At 41.2% G+C, this 19,610-nt stretch overlaps 1 protein-coding gene across 1 annotated transcript in view; it reads right to left on the reverse strand.

Annotated features, from left to right (window-relative positions):
* Nucleotides 1-443: 443 nt before the first annotated feature.
* LOC121323117 (IQ domain-containing protein M-like) overlaps nucleotides 444-19,610 on the reverse strand; it is a 47,884-nt gene continuing 28,717 nt past the window's right edge. Inside the window, exons 5-6 of the mRNA XM_041263952.1 lie at nucleotides 18,222-18,383; nucleotides 444-913 (exon numbers count right to left, since the gene is read on the reverse strand). Of these exons, the coding sequence (XP_041119886.1) occupies nucleotides 774-913; nucleotides 18,222-18,383 (302 nt within the window). The 3' untranslated portion in view covers nucleotides 444-773. The remainder of the gene's footprint in view (nucleotides 914-18,221; nucleotides 18,384-19,610) is intronic.

Here is a 19,610-nt window from a genome sequence, read left to right on the forward strand (position 1 = left end):
GTTGTCTCTAAGTGTCCAGCTGCCAGTTCCAAGATGAACTCTGCACAGGCTATGGCAATAATGTGTTCATCTAGCAGGTACGACACAGCACGGCTAGATTTTCTTCTGGAACAATTAATACAATTGTCTTGTGACTTTAAATTATTCATTAATGATAAATGTGCCTGCATAAAGCATTCATTTTTTTGGTAAAGTGCACGATTTACAGATACAAATGTCAGAATGAGAAACAAAGTCTACAAATAAAATTCACTTGTGGATATCACAAATGAAGAAACTGGTAAGATACAAAGATATTGATAAAGAAATACCACATAAATGCAACATATTTAAACTACTGATTGTTTTGGGAGCTTTCTGGCTAACCTGGTGCTTAACTCTTTTGACTGCAACTAAATCTTGTGGCCTGCAATTGTCAGTTGCAGGGGAGAAGGTGTGTTAATAGGAAGGAATATAATGTTATATAATACATTGTTTTTGAAAAGAGCTCAGCATCCAGTTTCCAAGCTTGTCCCAGGAACAGTGATCATATGAAAAAAAAACTATACCAGTAATATTTTCTTTATTACACTTTCCTATGCTTTTACTATGGAAACATTTTTAAAAAGGCAGCCTCGGCAATAGGGTTGCATTTTTTGGGAGAAATTAAACCTGTATACATGCTTATTTTCTTCTTTTGTTTCTTTCTCTACTTAGGAACTATCCATGCAATGGTCCATGGTCTGACCCAGGGTTAAGTTAGTGAAGTCTTGAATGGGACGCTCTGTAAAAGTTCAGGGGGCTTCCTTTTTAATTGTACTGTCAGAAACACCACGGGGCAATGCCATTCTCTCTTTCCTCTCTCTGATAGATGTAGCAACCAATCTTCCAACAACGCGAATGTCGGCTTCCTTTAGCACTGGATGGTCTGACACTGTAAAGAAAGATCATATTTAAAAGGTTTTTAAAACACTTGGTACAGTTATTTATCAGGGTTGTATTATGGAATTAGTAGTACCACTTATCAATGGCAGAAATAGTTATCTTACAACATTATCATTCTGCTTCTTCGCTTTTATAATTCTTTCATACTGTACAGAAAACTTCTACTGTATGTAATTTGTTAAAATTTTAAATCAGCAGCACATGAATGCACTCAGAAATCTGCATGTCAGCCTTGAAGAACTCAAATTCAAAATGGCATGGCTTTTGCCAATTACTTATTAATACAAAAAAAAAAAAGGTTTAAATAATAAGAACTCAAAGTTCAACCTATGCTCGACTGCTTTATCGCTGTAAAGGAGAATGTGACCTTTAACATCTGCAAAGGTCATGTTCTGCATTTTCTTATACATTATTCACTTTGTCCTTTTTGATACTTAAAATCCGACCTTTTACTGGGGACAACTGCTGAAAGTTCGGATGAATGTTTTCTTTACATACTCTGCATTCCTGTCCTCATATTATACTCTTTTAAACTCATTACTAAGCTTTCAGTCAGTTTACAGATCAGATTTGTATCTCATAAAACAGGCACCCACGCTTTAGTCATCTAGGAACCCTATAGCATTTCCAGATTGACAATACAGTACTTTTGTCATTGGGCTGCTACGTTACTATTTTTAGCAATTTCAACAAGAGCCTTCATTAACCGTTGCTGATTTTCCGATTTGTGAATTTTAAAACAGCATGACAATGAGTAAGAAATATTTTATTTACATAGTTAATGCTGTTGTTCACAGCTTGGGTTAGATGTGAATATCATTTAGAATGTTTTGTAAACTCTGCAGAAGCAACAAGGGATGACCCAGTTTATAAGGGAGAGAGATAGACATTTTCAAGCTGGATTCCTGGATTTAAAGCAAGGTCAAGTACTCAAACATACCAGTTTTCAATTTTTTGTCAAAATAATAATAAGATGTCTTTTTGGAAACAAGCTCAATAGATTGGTAAAATTGTTTTTTTTTTGTTTATTTATTTGTTTTTATTAAAAGTGTAGTAACATAAAACATCACGTATTTCACATTTTAATTAAATCCATGTAGAAGATCCACTGTCAGACTTTAATGGCAAACTAAGTTTGTTGGCTACATTCTTTAACATATCTGGTTAAAATATGACTGTGTGATGGATAATGACATCCTATTATAAATAATAATGAATCTGTTATCCATATCCCAAACTGGTATTCAGTTCAAAATGTCTGGAACTGTACAGCAAAAAAAAAAAAGTTATCTTTTCAGAAATGCATTCTCTCCAGTGGACAGTGGACTATTACAACCACATAACACACACACACACACGTTTGCATTCCTATATTTGTGGGGACTTCTCATTGACTCTCACTATATTTTTATTTACTATTTCTAACTTCAGTCAGACAAAACTCCACACAGGGTGAAAGTCGACAACAAACTAAATATTTGGCACTTTTTTTTTTAATTTAATTTTTTTTAAGGCATATTTAGTTCTTAAAAATGTGTTTTACAAAGTGGGGACGTCCCCACAACGTCGTTTTTTCAGGAGTTACTATCTTGTTACTATCTATCTTAGAAGTCTGATACAGTTTGATAACCTGTGCAGTGAAACAAACACAAAAGGAATACACATGGTTTTCATACTCCTGATTATTTTTCCTACAGTGGGTTGCCTGTCCGATTATTAAATAAACATAGCTCTCTCAGGAATGAAGAAGGGTCCACAATTACATCTTTCTCCCAAGACGGCTTTCAAACTTGGCTGCCCTGAGTTATCATTTTAAGATCACTTTGGATCTTTCAACAAGCTGCACAACCATATCGTGTAGACGACAAGCCAATGGATGAGAAAAACAGCGGCAGTCCGTTTATTACTGAATTCAGCTTTAAAGGGGATGTTCCACTGTATTTTAGACACTGTTATTTTTACTGTAAGGTCTGTACAGTCTGTCTGTAAGTTGCCATGGTGACCAGGCAGCTACATCTGCTACAATCTGCTGACTTCCTGTTGCTGTGCTTTCACAACCGGTGAGGTGCGGTGAATTGTGACATCTAAATACTGCATTAACTTATTCATATACGTGACTAACTGTCCAAAAACATGTATCGAATATATTTATTATTCAACTCTAAAAAGAATATGCAAATGTTGTTCTGCATAGACAAGGATTTTAATCACAATAATCAAATATATTCTACCCTGCTTCACTCAAGTCAATGGTTTAATTCTAATCATAACCTCTAGCTGGCAGTATAACACCACCATTTCTATACACAGCATTTTAAGCCGGTTTGCTAATGCTGCAAATCTCACACCTTCCAACTTTTCTATCCATTCCTGCAGTTTGTTGTCATTCTGAGGGATTTTCAGGAGTTCCCCTCCTGCCTCAACCTTTTGCCTACCTATATCAACCTATATATATATATATATATATATATATATATATATATATATATATATATATATATATATATATATATATATATATATATATATAAAATGATATATGTAATTTCTGTCCCCCCCCTTCGAGGACCTGGTCATGAAGCAACGCCCTTATTGGCTTTCTGAGATGGTCAGAATCTACCGTCACATTAACTTCCAGCTTCAATGCATCAGACATCCATTCCTGCAACCTATTCCCAGATTCGTGCTTCCTCATCTGGCTCCGCTCCTCCAAACCGACCACTTCATCAAGGCACTTTATTCAACTTTCAAAGTCATCATTTCATCAACGTGAGCCGCCAGTCCAATACGGAACCATGTCCTACGATTATTAACGTTTCAGTCTGTGTCCTCCTACCCCCAAGAGACAATACACTTATAGACTGCTCCTGATCAAATCATCAGGTTTTGCAGCAGCCTCAGAGCAATGCATTATTCATCCTCTAAGGTTCTGCAGCGGCCTCAGATCTCTGCATTCTTCATCTCTGCCCAAAGGCAGCCCCATCTCTGGCTCCATCTAAAACTGCCTTAACTCTCAAAGAACAATATCCACCGCATTCAGCAGATCTCTGCTCTCTACAGCAGGCCACCACACTCTACCGATGGCAGTTCACTGTTCACTATTACAGATCACAGCTTCAGCAGATCTCTGCTCTCTACAGCAGGCCACTGCACACTACTGACAGCACTCCATCGATTACTTCTTCAGATCTCTGCACTGTTCAGCAGATCCCGCCTCTACTGTTAATTGCTCCTCACTACAGCAGATCTCTGCTCTCTCTTTAGATCTTTTGCAGCATGCGAAAGTTGCTTTAGTTTACTGTTTAAATGTGCAAGTGCACTTCTCCAGAGCTTCCAACTCTCTTCCAACTGTCCTCCAATACGCAGCTCGTGACAAAATTTCCGCAATCAAGGCAAACGCTAATCCCCATCTAATCAAAATATGGGGTGCTTGACTTCCTCAGCAATCTAGTCATATGTCCGCTCATCCTCTCAAATATTACAGCATTAACACTTGGTGTGAGATGTGGTACAAGACTGGAAATCTGTCTTGATTATGAGTTAAGGAGTTCCACTATTAGGAGAATGACTGGAGTTGTGAAACCCAAATCTCTGAATGCGAGTTCACCTTTTCCATTCCAAGCAGACATGATAGTAGCAAACCGCTGATCGATCCTGTATTAACACATAGGATGGTTGGCATCTCCTATTTCTGCCCTTGTTTCCAGAATGGGGCGCAGAGTGCTGAGCTTGCCAAGCAGTCGATTCATATGTTCGTTCAGCTCCAGCTGCCACCTCAGCCCACAGTTCCAGCTCTCCTTCTGCCTCTACTTTCGGTATCCAAGTTCCGTCAGCTGGTCCCATCTGCGTCCCTAACCCCCCTCCAGACTCGCCAGCTTCTCCAGCTCCTATTCGACTAAATCCTACTCTCAGTAACCTCCTTCAATCTACTCAGCATTACATGTCTGCAGCTCTCGCTCCTTCTTCAAGAGCTTCCTATTCTATAGCCTAGTCAGTGTTTTCAACCTTCTGTGCCCAGAATTGGATTCATCCTATTCCTTCAATCAAAACCGGATCCTGGCTTTCACTGTCCACAGTACGGATTCTCTCCATCTCCTTCCATTCTCTCCATACCAGCAGTTCACCTGACCCTCTGTGGGTTTCTTAAGAGCTTCCCCCCTGCCTCACTTTCCCACCTGTCTATATCAAAATGACATTCTCCATTTTCTCATTTCTACTCTAAGGAAAGGCCGCTTCTCCCCCTACAAGAATCCAGCTATGGAGATCAATTGCCTCTCAACCTTCTTCCGTCTCAGAAGCTCTGAATTCACAGTTTCTTCTGCTACTAGTTTCCCCGCAGCAGGTATTCATTTCTGTGATCTTTTCTTCTATTTCAGATGCTTAATTCACAATTTGGCTGCGTACCTCCAAGATGGATCAATTTCAGCGTGGTCAGTTCATTCAGCCGTCAAGTATCAAGTCCCCTAGCTGCCCTTTCTTTTCAATGTCAAGGTATCTCCCCAACAGGACCCCCCCCAGACCCTCTGTTCATTGATTCCCCTCGCTCACTGGTTCTCAACCTACCTCTCCACCCTCGCCTCCAGAGCAGGCCCCCCTCTCGACTCTACCATCGCCTCCAGAGCAGGCCTCCCTTCTCGACTCCACCCTCGCCTCCAGAGCAGGCCTCCCTCCTCGACTCCACCCCAGCCCCCTACATTCCGTATAGGGGCAGCGAGGGTCATCATCAATCACAGCCCGATCAAAAATATGGGGCACTGGTCCTCTTCTGCGGTGGATTCTTACAGTCATTCATCCTCCTCTGATATAGTTACAGCCCATTTTAAAATTGCTAGTATGCACGGAGTCGGGGGCTTCCTGTCTGCCAGGGCCACCATAGGTTTTCCCCTAATCAGCCTCAAGGGGTTTTTTCCTCTCCACTGACCAGCAGATACACACAGTCACTACTAAATCACTAACCATCCCTCTGTTTGTCTCGTTTGTCTATCTGATCTTGTGTCTATGTTATGTGTCGGCATTTGCTGTCTTTTTGTCTTACGGTGTTCATCCTTTGGGTGGCAAGTGAGTCTCACTTCCCCGACCTCAGGGCTAGGCATCCACCTCCCTTACCTTTAGGGAGGTTCTCACCATGTGAGTCAGAGCGGACTCAGGCCATACTCTGTCCTTTCGCAGCTCCTGTTCTTATCTTACCTCACCTCGAGATTCTGTTCTATATTCCGCCTTTCTTTTGGGATGTGGCCGTTCTCAGTGCTCGAGTCCCATACTAACCTCCATGCTTTGTCCTTATTTCAGGTCCCAGGAAGCATGAAGTCTCCACCAATCAGGGGTTAACGCCCATCCCTTTACAGAAGTCTCAGATATTGGTCTCTCTCTCTCTCTCTCTCACTCTCTCACCTGGTCTACCAGGACTGAATTCCTCCCACGGGGCGGCTCCTTGAGTCACAGCCCTTGTATGAGTTTTCGGTCACTCGGTCCTTTGCCCCTGGGATGTTTTCGGCATCGTTGCCCTCAGTCAGCAATCACTTTATATCCTAATTTCCAAGTCCGGGCCTGCCGGTCTGCAACTAGTCAGGGCTTCAGCCCACACCTCTATCCTAAGTCTGGTCCTTTCTAACCACTCCTTTCTGCTTCTTCTGCCCTATCTTTACACCCCAGCTCACACCGTGAACTATAATCGTGTTGGAAATTCTCACATGCCAGTGAGAATGTACAACTAAAAGAAGCCTATACACACATGCACAAAATAAAGTAAACCCAGTACTTTATACCTTTACACACATTATCAGTTTTCTTTTTGCAAGCTCCAAAGGACTTGTTTGAGGCTGTTAGAATTCCATACCCACGTTTTCGGTGCAGCCCTAGCTTTCATACTCCTGGAACTATTTATTTATTTATTTTGTTAGTGTCTAAATTTAACATTCAGTGCCTGTCTGAACATTAAATAGCTCTCTTATGAATGAAGAAACACAGTAAAACGTCCCCTTTAAAGCTGAATTCTTTCCAGACTTCTCTTGAATAATCTCATAACAGCTTTTCTGTTTATGTGGTAAATTTATAAATATAAATTACAAATGCAGCATATAGTCAAGATATACACACCTCCAGACTATTGCTGAAATTAGAAATCTCAACAGCAAGCAGACCTCCCCATGTAGCTCAATCAGCAAGGCTTAGTTTGTGGTCCTCCACTGTAAACACCCTTTATTTATGCAATGCAAGTTTTATTAATTGTAATGCAAAATATTAGCATAGCCCCTCCTCAATTATCCACTGGCATGGCACTGTAAATTCAATATAAAAAGGACAGGATCAAGTGAATGTTTTCAGGAATAATAGCTCTACTATCAGCATAACTCTATTTTTATTGTAAAGATACCCAGTCTTATCTGTCACTATTGCAAACCCCCATATTTATTGTATGTACAGTGCACATGTATGTCACACTTACATGTCTATACAGTATTAAGGAATATGTTTATTTGTGAAGAAATGGGATACAGCATGGAGGCTTGGTGTTCCAGTTGCAAAGAAAGGGGCTGTGTGTGACCCTGAGCAACTCACTTAACCTCTTTGTGCTCTGTCCTTTGAAAGAGATGTAAAACCAAGGTCCTATTGTAATTGACTGCAGCAGCAGCTGTTGATGCATAGTTCACCCCCAAGTTGTTTTGCAAAATGACTAATTAATAATAATAATGTAGTTGATCCTGTTTGCCTATGTGTACATATGCTGCAAATCTGTTGCTGAAGCCAACGTGATCTATTTTTTCAAGATACATGTACTGGTACCTCTAATTTTGTATTCACAGCTGTGGCAGATTATATGTTACTAAGGAGGAATGGATCAGGTATGTAAAGGCCATTTCCCAGGCCAAGCAGGGAGAATGGATGAGATAGGAGAGTGTGGAACAACGCAAGATCGGCTGTCAAGACCTATGGACAAGGGAACAGAACAGGATCAGTTTCCTCATGAGATCAGCATATGATGTTCTCCCATCACCACAGAACCTAAACCCCTGAGGATCCCTCATGTCCTTTGTGTTCATTACCTGTAACATTAAGGCACATTTTGACAGGATGTAAGGCGGGTCTTAGCCAAGGACAGTTTACTTGGTGTCACGACCAGGTGCTGAGATAGTGTGCTTAGCATTGGAAGGCAAGCGTAACCTGACCAATAAGTTGCCACCAGTTCCATCAAAGCATTGCACAAAAAAGACAATATTCCTCTGTCCAGGAGAACAACCACCAAGAAAAGGTGTTAAAATCAAGCCTCGCTCAGGACAACTGGAAGCTGCTAGAGATTGGAAGATGCTGGCAGATGTTGGTCAAAGGCTTATTTTTCCACCTGAGATTGCCACCAGTAACCTTCAACCAGACAATGTCTTGTGGTCTGGATCAGCACGCCTTGTTCATCTGGTATAGTTAACAGTGCCATGGGAAGATGCTGTGGATGAGGCGTATAAGAGGAAGAAACTTCGGTATGCTCAACTAGAGTCCGAGTTTACCCAGTGGAGGTGGGTTGTCGAGGATTTGTGGCACACTCTACACTCTACAAGCACACTCTACAACCCGGTTTCTCAGAGACGTCGGGTATAGTGGCCAAGAGTTGTGTTGCACTGTGATGAGTCAAAGGGGTTTTTCGGTCTGCAATTCAGCCTCCCAACAGTAGAAGGCATCAAGCCAACTCGGGATTTCCCTTACCAAGGTCTTGTGACCATGACAAAAGTCATCTTTTTGAGGGGCGGCACCTTGGTGAGGGGCGGAAGTACGAGTATGTAAATTCCAGCCACTGGAGTCAAGTGAAATTAAGGATACCTGTCAGTTTGGGATTGGTGATCCACTGACTACCGGGGCGGGGTTTGCATACTAAAGGGAACGTGCTACTGTGTTCAGGGTTGGTCCTAAGGAATAGAGGCGGGGAAAAAAAGGCTGGAGGGAAGTACTTGGGAGTTTGGACTGTGTCACGAACGGAGGCCTTACTAACTTGGTTCTTTTCTGTTTTTATTCCTTTTTGTTTTATTTCTGGATTTAAGCAGAACGCGAAGAGGACTAAGAGGCTTCCGTTCCTTTATTTTTGATTACTCCCGCACTCCCTCCCTCACATCCTTCTTTATTATTTTTCTTTTTTTTTTCCGTGTAATATTAAATAAAATTTTAATTGTTACACGTAAATCACTGTCTGGAAAATCCATTTGTACTCACACGCCTCACACGTGGTGTCATTGTGGGAGATGGATCCAGCTACAGTTTTGGCGATGTTTAGGGAGCAGGAGGAGAAGCAAGAGGAGAGGGAAGCACGGCGCCAGGAACAGCTCGCCCAGTTCTTTGGTCAGCTGGTAGAGAAAATCTCGACACCAGCGGCGGAAACAGCGGTTGCCCGGATGTTTTCTTCACAACCAAAGCTACAGAAGATGACTCCGGAAGATGATCCTGAGGCGTTCTTGGTCACCTTTGAGAGAGTGGCAGAAGCAGCAGGGTGGCCCAAGGAACACTGGGCCATGAAATTGGCACCCTGTTTGACAGGACAAGCGCAAGCAGCGTATAGAGCCTTGATGGCCTCGGAGGCCGCGGATTATATAAAAGTAAAAGAAGCCATTCTCTCACGCCTCGGGATCACGGAAGAAACATACCGGCGCCGTTTCCGGGAATACCAGCTGTCCAAGGGGGTGCGGCCCCGGGTTGCGGGACAGTATCTCCTGGATCAGTGCACCCGGTGGCTGCAACCGGAAGAACACACACCCCAAGAACTGGTGCAGAAGATCGCTATAGAGCAGTTCACCTCCATACTACCGCCAGGAAATCGGGAGTGGGTTAAAAGGAATCAACCTACCACTCTCGAGAAGGCCATCATCCTGGCGGAGGCTTATGAGGATGCGAAGGAAGGCGCCGCCTCTGACCCCACTCCTGCGCCTAAACTAACCAGGACCAACCCATCAGTGAAGCCCAGAGGAGGTAACCAGACCTTCAGACCATGGAGGTCGAGGTTAGCCCCATCTTGGGCGAGAGAAAACCCCCCTAACCTGTCGGTCACCGACTCACAGGACAAGCAAACCCCGTTGGTGCCTTCTACCCCAGTTTGTTACCGATGCAATGAGCCCGGACATATAGCCAGGGATTGTCCGATGATGGAGGTAGACCTGGCAAGAAGATCCTGGTCGGCAGTAACAGGTAAGAACACTGGGGAATGTTGGGAGGGCCCTTATCAATTAAGAGTACAGGTCGGGGATAAGAGTACTAATGCATTTGCAGACTCTGGGTGTGCACAAACATTGATTCGACAAGCTCTTTTGGAGGGGGTAACCTGGGAGCCACAGGGTAAAGTGGCTATCTCATGTATCCATGGAGAAACTCGGGTTTATCCCACCACTAAAGTTAGACTTACTGTTGATGGTTACTCAGCTTACGTTAAAGTGGCTGTAGCGCAATGTTTACCATACCCTGTTCTCCTGGGAAGAGACTGGCCGTTTTTTGATCGTATTTTAGGTCGGGAAATGGTCTTAGTTTCTACCAGGGGACAATCTAAGCAACGGGAGAAAACAATTGGCGAGATTTTCCCGTTACAATCCGACCTGTTTAACCCTAAAATCCGCCCGAGAAAAACAAAGAGAGAGCGCAGGGTGGAAAAATATGAGGGAACTCTGAGACGACAAGGGGAGGGGTCTGACTCAAAGGTAAACCAATCTTGTAAACGGCAGGGTAAAGGAGTAGGTGTTCAGTGTGACCGGGGCTGCGAGGTTACTGATGTGGAAGGTCACATAATAAAAGACACTCCTCTCAGCGTACCTAATCATTGGGACCGAGATATTGACCTGGGCTATGAACAACAAAATGATCCCACATTACAGTATGCTTGGAAACAGGTTAGATATGTTGAGGGGAAGGATATGCAGGAAGGACAACCAGTGGTATTTCCGCATTTTTCTGTATCTGGGCACTTATTATATAGAATAACCCGGGCTCCCGGGACGGGACAGCTCGTAAAACAGTTATTGGTTCCTAGGCCTTTTCAGTCAGAAGTCATGAGATTGGCGCATGACATTCCATTTTCAGGTCATTTAGGAACTGAAAAGACTCAGGAACGAATTCTGGCCCGGTTTTTTTGGCCTGGGGTTTATGGTCTTGTGCGGAAGTATGTATCTGAGTGTCCGGAATGTCAATTAGCTGCCCCTAAGTTAGTTCGCCCCGCACCTCTGGTCTCACTGCCAATTATTGGAGTACCGTTTGAGAGGATTGGTGTAGATTTAGTAGGCCCTCTGGAGGGAGCAGAGTCAGGATATCGGTATATTTTGGTAGTAGTGGACTACGCAACACGATATCCAGAAGCTGTTCCCTTACGCTCTATGAGTGCAGAAGTAGTAGCAAATGAATTGGTTAAAATATTTTCTAGGGTGGGAATCCCGAAAGAAATTCTCACTGATCAGGGCACTAATTTTATGTCTGGCTGTATTCAGCAATTATACAAATTACTGAAAATCCGTTCAATTCGAACCTCAGTTTTTCATCCTCAAACGGATGGGCTTGTTGAACGATTTAATCAGACTTTAAAAAGTATGTTGCGCCGCTTTGTAGATCAGGAGAAACGTAATTGGGCTAAACTGCTTCCCTACTTGCTCTTTGCAGTTCGTGAGGTACCACAATCCTCAACGGGGTTCTCTCCGTTTGAGCTCTTGTACGGTCGGCAGCCGCGGGGTATCTTGGATCTCATAAGAGAAGGCTGGGAAGAACAGTCAAAAGACTCTAAAAATATAGTGAAATATGTATTACAGCTACGCGATCGCTTAGAATTAGTCGGTCGATTGGCACATGACAATCTCAAAGTGGCACAGCAGAAGCAGCAGCAAAGCTACAATAAAAATGCAAGAATTAGGAACTTTCGACCTGGAGACAAAGTGTTGTTGTTGCTTCCCTCATCAGAATCTAAGTTGTTTGCTAAATGGCAGGGTCCCTTTGAGGTCATTCGAGCAATTGGAAAAGTTAATTATGAGATCCGACAGCCTGGGCGTCGGAAGGAAAATCAAATTTATCATGTTAATCTCCTCAAACCGTGGAAAGAACGGGAGGTCCATTTTATATCTCCCGAACAGGAGGGAGAGGACTATGGACCCTCAATTGAGCAGGTATCAGCAGCTGGGGTTCCGATGGGGGAACAATTAACTCCTGATCAACGCAAAGAGGTAAGCAATTTAATCAAAATGTTTGGTGATGTGTTTTCTAATGTGCCCGGAAGAACGCATTTGATTGAACATGCTATTATCACTCCGCCAGGTCTGAGAGTTAGACAGAGACCGTATCGCATTCCAGAAAGTCGGAGAGATTCTGTCCGGAGGGAGGTGGAGTGTATGTTGAAACTTGGGATAATTGAACCTTCCCGAAGTGAGTGGTGTAGCCCAATTGTACCAATAGACAAACCAGATGGATCACTACTATTATGTATAGACTTTAGGAGGGTGAATGCTATCTCTAAGTTTGATGCATATCCCATGCCTCGGGTAGATGAACTCTTAGACAGGCTGGGGCGAGCTCGGTTTATTTCAACTCTGGATCTGACGAAAGGATACTGGCAAATTCCATTAGCAAAAGCCTCTCGTGAGAAAACGGCATTCTCAACCCCAGATGGTCTTTTTCAATTTTGTACTATGCCGTTCGGACTTCATGGAGCTCCTGCAACTTTCCAGAGACTGATGGACAGGGTATTACAACCTCATCGAGAGTATGCAGCTGCATATATCGATGATGTAGTCATATACAGTTCTTCCTGGAAAGAACATTTGAGTAGATTAAAAGCCGTCCTACAGTCTCTGAGGAAGGCGGGACTCACAGCGAACATGGCAAAGTGCGCTATTGGAAAAGAAGAAACAAAATATTTAGGTTTCATAATGGGTAAGGGTAGAGTGAAACCGTTGGTTTCAAAAGTCCAGGCTTTGTTGGATTCACCGGTACCTACCACAAAAACCCAGGTGAGATCATTGTTGGGATTGGCTGGTTATTACCGCCGCTTTATTCCACACTTTTCCACTATAGCCGCCCCTCTCACTGATCTCACTAAAAAGAACGCTCCAAATAAAATTAAGTGGAGTGCAGAGTCAGACAGCCTTTGAATCTATTAAAACTAATTTGAGTCAGGCCCCAGCATTAGTAAGCCCGGATTTCAGCCGAGAGTTCATCCTTCAGACCGATGCATCACAGACTGGTCTGGGGGCGGTTCTGTCCCAGGAAAAAAATGGTATAGAAGACCCGATATTATATATTAGTCGGAAGTTACTGCCGAGAGAACAAAGGTACTCTGTGGTAGAGAAAGAATGCCTGACAGTAAAATGGGCAGTGGAGTCCTTAAAATACTATCTTCTGGGACGACCCTTTGTACTCATCACAGATCACACCCCTTTAAAGTGGTTAGACACAATGAAGGATTCAAACGCTAGGATTACGCGGTGGTACCTGGCGCTCCAACCCTTCGCCTTTCAAATAAGGCATCGTGCAGGTAAGTTACATCAAAACGCTGATTTTTTTTCCCGGGAGGGAGGGGAAAAGGAGGGGTTAGAGGTTTCCGAGTGTTCCTTCGGCTCCACTCTGAGGGGTGGGATATGTGATGAGTCAAAGGGGTTTCGGTCTGCAATTCAGCCTCCCAACAGTAGAAGGCATCAAACCAACTCAGGACTTCCCTTACCAAGGTCTTGTGACCATGACAAAAGTTATCTTTTTGAGGGGCAGCACCTTGGTGAGGGGCGGAAGTACGAATATGTAAATTCCAGCCACTGGAGTCAAGTGAAATTAAGGATACCTGTCAGTTTGGGATTGGTGATCCACTGACTACCGGGGCGGGGTTTGCATACTAAAGGGAACGTGCTACTGTGTTCGGGGTTGGTCCTAAGGAATAGAGGCGGGGAAAAAAAGGCTGGAGGGAAGTACTTGGGAGTTTGGACTGTGTCACGAACGGAGGCCTTACTAACTTGGTTCTTTTCTGTTTTTATTCCTTTTTGTTTTATTTCTGGATTTAAGCAGAACGCGAAGAGGACTAAGAGGCTTCCGTTCCTTTATTTTTGATTACTCCCGCACTCCCTCCCTCACATCCTTCTTTATTATTTTTCTTTTTTTTTTCGTGTAATATTAAATAAAATTTTAATTGTTACACGTAAATCACTGTCTGGAAAATCCATTTGTACTCACACGCCTCACATGCACAGTGAAGAAAGCAGAAAGGAGCAGCAACTGGCTGTGGTTGAGACGGAAAGATTCTGGATGGGGATGTCAAGCACAATAGAAAGAAAGCAATGCTGATATACAGGTAAGTAAGTTGAGCTGAGCTGAGCTGAGTGGGGGATGGAGGGGGTGATGCTGGGACGCCAGGATCACTGTTGAGCCCTCTTGAGGTGTCATGGGCTAGTCAACGAAACACAGAGGATGGAAGGTGCCCACTTGAAGAACCCAGAGATGTACTCTACTTAGCTCAATCCAGATGACTGTCATAATGGGGGGACCGCACTGGGTTGATCCCCGGAGCCAGCATCGCAGCCGTTTCATGTGTTGATGCGCTGGGGGAGCAAAATAAGCTGATCCCTGGAGCCAGCATTACACTTCAGCAATCAACACCAGACAGAAGGATATCTACATCATCAGATGGAAAACAACACAAATGGATGGAGATGCAGATGGATCACACTAGTTTACTGCAAAGTTACGTCTTAGTTGGTGCTTATCTTGGCGAAAGCTGAGTTCAAATCAGCATGAAGTTCAACATCTACTCTCATGTAATGGAAATCTTGCTTATAACAGAATTATGATGATTTATTTTTTCTTATATACATGCCTAGTTGGCCACTGCAAAGTCTGCAGTGGTATTTGTGTAGACTATTACTATATCTAACAGCTCCTAACAGCACCATTTTCATGCAAAAAAGGAGCTCTTTGTTTTATTAGATCTGGATATTTAACAGTTAAAGTGTGGAAGAAATATGTTCAACCAGTGCAGGAAAATATTAAGTTGTACGTCAAAACATTATATGTTCACAACTGGAATCTAAGTGAGAGAGAGTTAGAGAAAAATAATTTTTTAAAAAAGGCAGTGCTCACCCCTTTAATGGCACTAATTAACATCAATCACAAAATGCTGGGGATTAAAGCAGTAGTGGTTTAATGTGGTAAACACTGTACATTATAATAATTTAATTTATTTGTAAAAATGTAATAAATAAATAAATTTAATTTATTTGACAAAATGTGAAACTTTAGATTTGTCCATTTCTCATGGATATTGTTCTGTATGTTTTATTTATTTTTCTAATTAAAATCTGTGACTTGCCAGCACTCCTGTTCACATGGTTGTGAAACTTTCCCAAAGGTCAGAATGAATGGCAGTGTTCCAGTTTACATGGGAAGTAAAGTCAATAACAGTAAGGACCAGCCAAGATTTGTGGAGGAGTGACATGAATGCTTGGAGTAGAAGCCTGTTACACAAAGTCTAATAAAGTACTAAAGTTGGATGAAAAAAACAGAGAATATGATTAAAAAAAGTTTTAGAAAATGCATTGTTTTAAAGTCTGGGATTTAACTTGGGATCTGGGATTTAAAGTTGGGAATGTTTGCTGTGTAATCTAATACAATGCAATATATTTAAGTATATATTATGCCAGACCAAGAACACAAATGTATGTTTAAAATTTGTGTTAAGCCTCAAGTTCTAAGACCAATGCAGTATATTGTATATTACACTAATGGCAATAATATTCTATAGAATGCATATTTTTATTAGGCTATTAAAAGTAGTTTATTTGCTTTAATCTAACAATTCCCTCGATATGCAAATATAAACAATAACAACTATTTCATTACGTTTCTACAGGCACCAATAAAATAGTATAAACTCTTCACAGCTTTATTATTATTGTTTTAATTCCAAAACTCTTACATAATGACCTTATACAGCTATAGAAGCCTAGGACTCCCCATGTCTGGGGGAGCATTTCCAAAACCTTGGCTCTTCATTAATATAATATTAGACCTGGAGGTGATAGAGTAGTTACAATATTTCCATGTGTGGTGGAAGCTCTGGTGAAAGGGGTACAGCCCACACAGTAATTCCAGTTGGAGTAAGTTTAAAAACTTAAACAAGCCTTCCTGAACGAGTGTTTCAGCAGTCCGGGGAAAGAGGTGTATCCTAATTTCGATTTTACACATATCTTCTAAATCGACGTTGCGATAGGCCATTGACCCGCGCAAGCGTCTAATTCTGGGACTGAGTCTACCATATTGTGGCTCAGACAGTCAGAAGCAGTGGTACTGCCAGCAGCCAGGTTGGCTTTGTGCATTGGCTAGCACAGCCTCTTGTTAAATAAATGGTGTTTTATTTTATTATTGTTTAAAATACAATTTTAAAAAACTGCTCAATAGCGCAAAGTTGCGCTTTGCTCCAGTGACCCAAGTGGATTCAGACCCGTCTTTTCGATTTCTGCTTCTTGCATTAAATAAAGAAAGGCCAATAAAAGTAAATACATTGATTTAAAGATGTAAAACAAATATTTACTAGCATTAAATAAATGTCATTCGAGTACTGCATGTAAACAAGGAAAGGCTAAAGCTATGAACTTCTACTTTTTTAAAAAATAATATACGAATACCCTGTCATGTAACAGCCCACAGCATGTTACAAATACTGAGGGGTAGGACTTTTGATAGCATCTGCCAAAGCAACATGTGATACGAATTCAGTTTGCCGACTTGGTCTGACCTTTGTGGCATGATAATGTAAATAGCCTGAGTGTCTCACTAGACATGAAATTATGGTATTGTATTTTAGAAGTTAGAGCTAAAACAATACTGGCGGCCAGTGACATGGAAATGGAATGGAAAATGTCATTGTGGCAGGACAAAAGATCTGCTTGTTTCAATAGTGTGTGGGGGAATGTACGGTTGGCAGGGATGGGGTTAATTTTGTCCCTGACAAAAATCACAGGTGTGGCCATTAACCAATTAGGTAATTGAGTGCTAAGCAGTGCTTGTGTACGATTGCTTGTTTTGTTTAAATCTTTCTTTTGGCCCTCGTGCCAGTTGATTTGTTCCTGTGTTTATTTGTTGTTGTTTTGTTTTGTTTTTTTAAATGTGCACGCGAGTGCTGGAACTGCAGCTTCCTGTCTCTGAGTCTCATTCCTCCTGGCAACAGCTTGGGCTGTGATGCTATCCTGTCACACTCATCATTAAGCAATAAGGCATTCCATGATGAATACAATTCACAATGTGGACCGAATTTAAGGCGTGGCAACTTTAAGCGTGAAGCGTGCACAGAAGTCATGTATTAAAAAAACAGACCTTCAGCAGAACTATACAGAAGGGTGAAATAAAAACAAATGAAAAAGTGGTGTTTACGATCAAATAAAATGTAAACATTACAAAGCAGGGGTTTAAATCTAACCACCCAGAACATGCTTGCTATCAATTAACTTCTAAATACTGCTAATACATGCCAAAAACATTTAATTTGAAATAGAAAACCTCAGGCAGGAATTTAGCCAAGCGCTAAATGAATCCAGAAACAAAAGCCACAGTAATTAGCACTTACTATAATATCTACTTTCAGACAACTTCGTAAAAGCAACAGTGGAAAAATGTAAACCACATTACATTTAAAATGTATAATCTACACTGGTCTAACTAAAGTCTAATATTAAATTGTGTAAGAGACCATAGTAAGACATCATATATTTTGTGTTACTTACCTGCCCACCTAGGGGAGTTTGCTAATCAAACAGGGTTCACAGAAATAATCAGACCACAGCAGAGAAAGTAAGCACATTATAACATGTTTCTAACTATGCTAATTATTATAGATGCCTAATTTTACTTTGTAATTCAACATCCTTGTTTCGAGTTTCAGTTGTGGAGGATTATTGCATTAAAAGCGATGTAGCAGCTTTTTGTTTACAATAGCAGTCTTACCAGTAAGTTAATGGGTGATGATGCACAACATTATAAACAAACATAAAGAAAACAATGAATCACGAGATTCAGAGCATTCTTCTGAGACACAGTGATTGCCTGTTGCTTGCAAGGGATGCTGGGAAAGCCCAACTGCTGTGCCACAAAGTAGACACATGCTGATGGCAAAGCGGATTGCAATTCCCTCATAGCAACAGGTTGATTTAATTTATGACTTTAATGTTTTTTTTTTCTGTTAAAACTGTAAAATTACAAATATATAGGGGTAAAAAAAAAAAGCTGTGGGAACAGATGAACACTCATCCATAAGCATTCTTAAAGACACATAGATGTATCTCCTTAATATACTTTTGCAGTTATCAATATATATTTACCTAAATATTTATATCCTTCCTCTCCATCCACAATAGGATTGACCCATGTTGACTGGCGAATAGCTCCAATTAAAGGTTTTGCTCCTTGAGGCGGGTACAGTGTGAATGCCATTTCCACTGCCTGGTGCTTTTTTACAGCTTCAGCTGTCTTCCCAAAGGTACCTACAATATTTCAAAGACAGAAATGATAAGATTTGAGATTTGATTGTAAAATCCTTATAGCAGGTGCTCTGTAAGTGCTAAAATTACAGCCTGTTTTTTTTTTTTTCTTCAAAGACTAATGCTATATAATTTACTGTGTACTTGTTAGAATATTTTTTACATTTGTTAAACTAATGGTTGATTTACTACAAAAAAAAAACTGCATGAGTTAAAACCCCCATATCGTGATTTGCAACGCTGCCCCAAACCGTGACTGCCAGACCCAATCCTCTAACTCGACAATGCTGTGCACCCCTTCATAGGCATGGCCTCACTGATGTACTGACCTGGACAACCTGTGTCCAAATAATCACATTACATACACGCACATTGACAGGATATCAAGCTCACACACTTGGTCACCGAGGCTTCTATTTAAGAAGGTCAATAGTATGCATTACTTCAAATCTACATTATTTTAATATAGTATACACAAATGAGTAAAGAACAAATTGCCAAAAACGGTACATGTATTCAGTAAACAAATTAATGAACAGCTATGGCCAAAAGTTTTGCATCACCTACAATTTTAGGAAGACTGACATAAATATTTATATATATATAATATTTAGGACTATATACATATATAATATATATATATTGTGATATAGCAGGGAGGGGTTTAAAATAAAAACATGTGATGCACATTTGGGTGTTATGGGGTTTAATTGGGTATTGTAACATTATGTAATCAAAGAACCTACAAAATTATATCACAAAAGTCTAAATGGTTTAAGCCATAAGGTAGTAGTACTCCAAATAGGAGCTAGGTGTTTGTTTTGTGTTTATTTCATTATTTATCAAAGTTTATACAAAGATGTGTAGGTTTAGCCGCCCTGCGTGATAGTTAGGTCCTGTGTACATTCAACTAGAAGAACCCGTGAGAGCCTTTCATGTGGTGAGCAAAAAGGTGACAAGAATAATATATAATATGTTAACATTATTCAACAGGTTTCATTCGATTTTACGAAGCAAAATGTGTTCATTCTATTGGGTAATGCAAAACTTTTGAACACAGCTGTACGCACGGATGTCAATTAATACAAAGATGCAATTCTGTACAGCCTGCTTACATAAAAAAAAAATAATAAAAATAGAAAATAAATATCTAATCCAAATGATTAGAGAAAAATCATCCAAATGTTTATAACCAATCTTTTATATTCAGAATTGTTAACTCCTCTAGAC

This window comes from Polyodon spathula, chromosome 1, assembly GCF_017654505.1.
Source record: "Polyodon spathula isolate WHYD16114869_AA chromosome 1, ASM1765450v1, whole genome shotgun sequence".
In the NCBI taxonomy this organism is placed as follows: Eukaryota; Metazoa; Chordata; class Actinopteri; order Acipenseriformes; family Polyodontidae; genus Polyodon; species Polyodon spathula.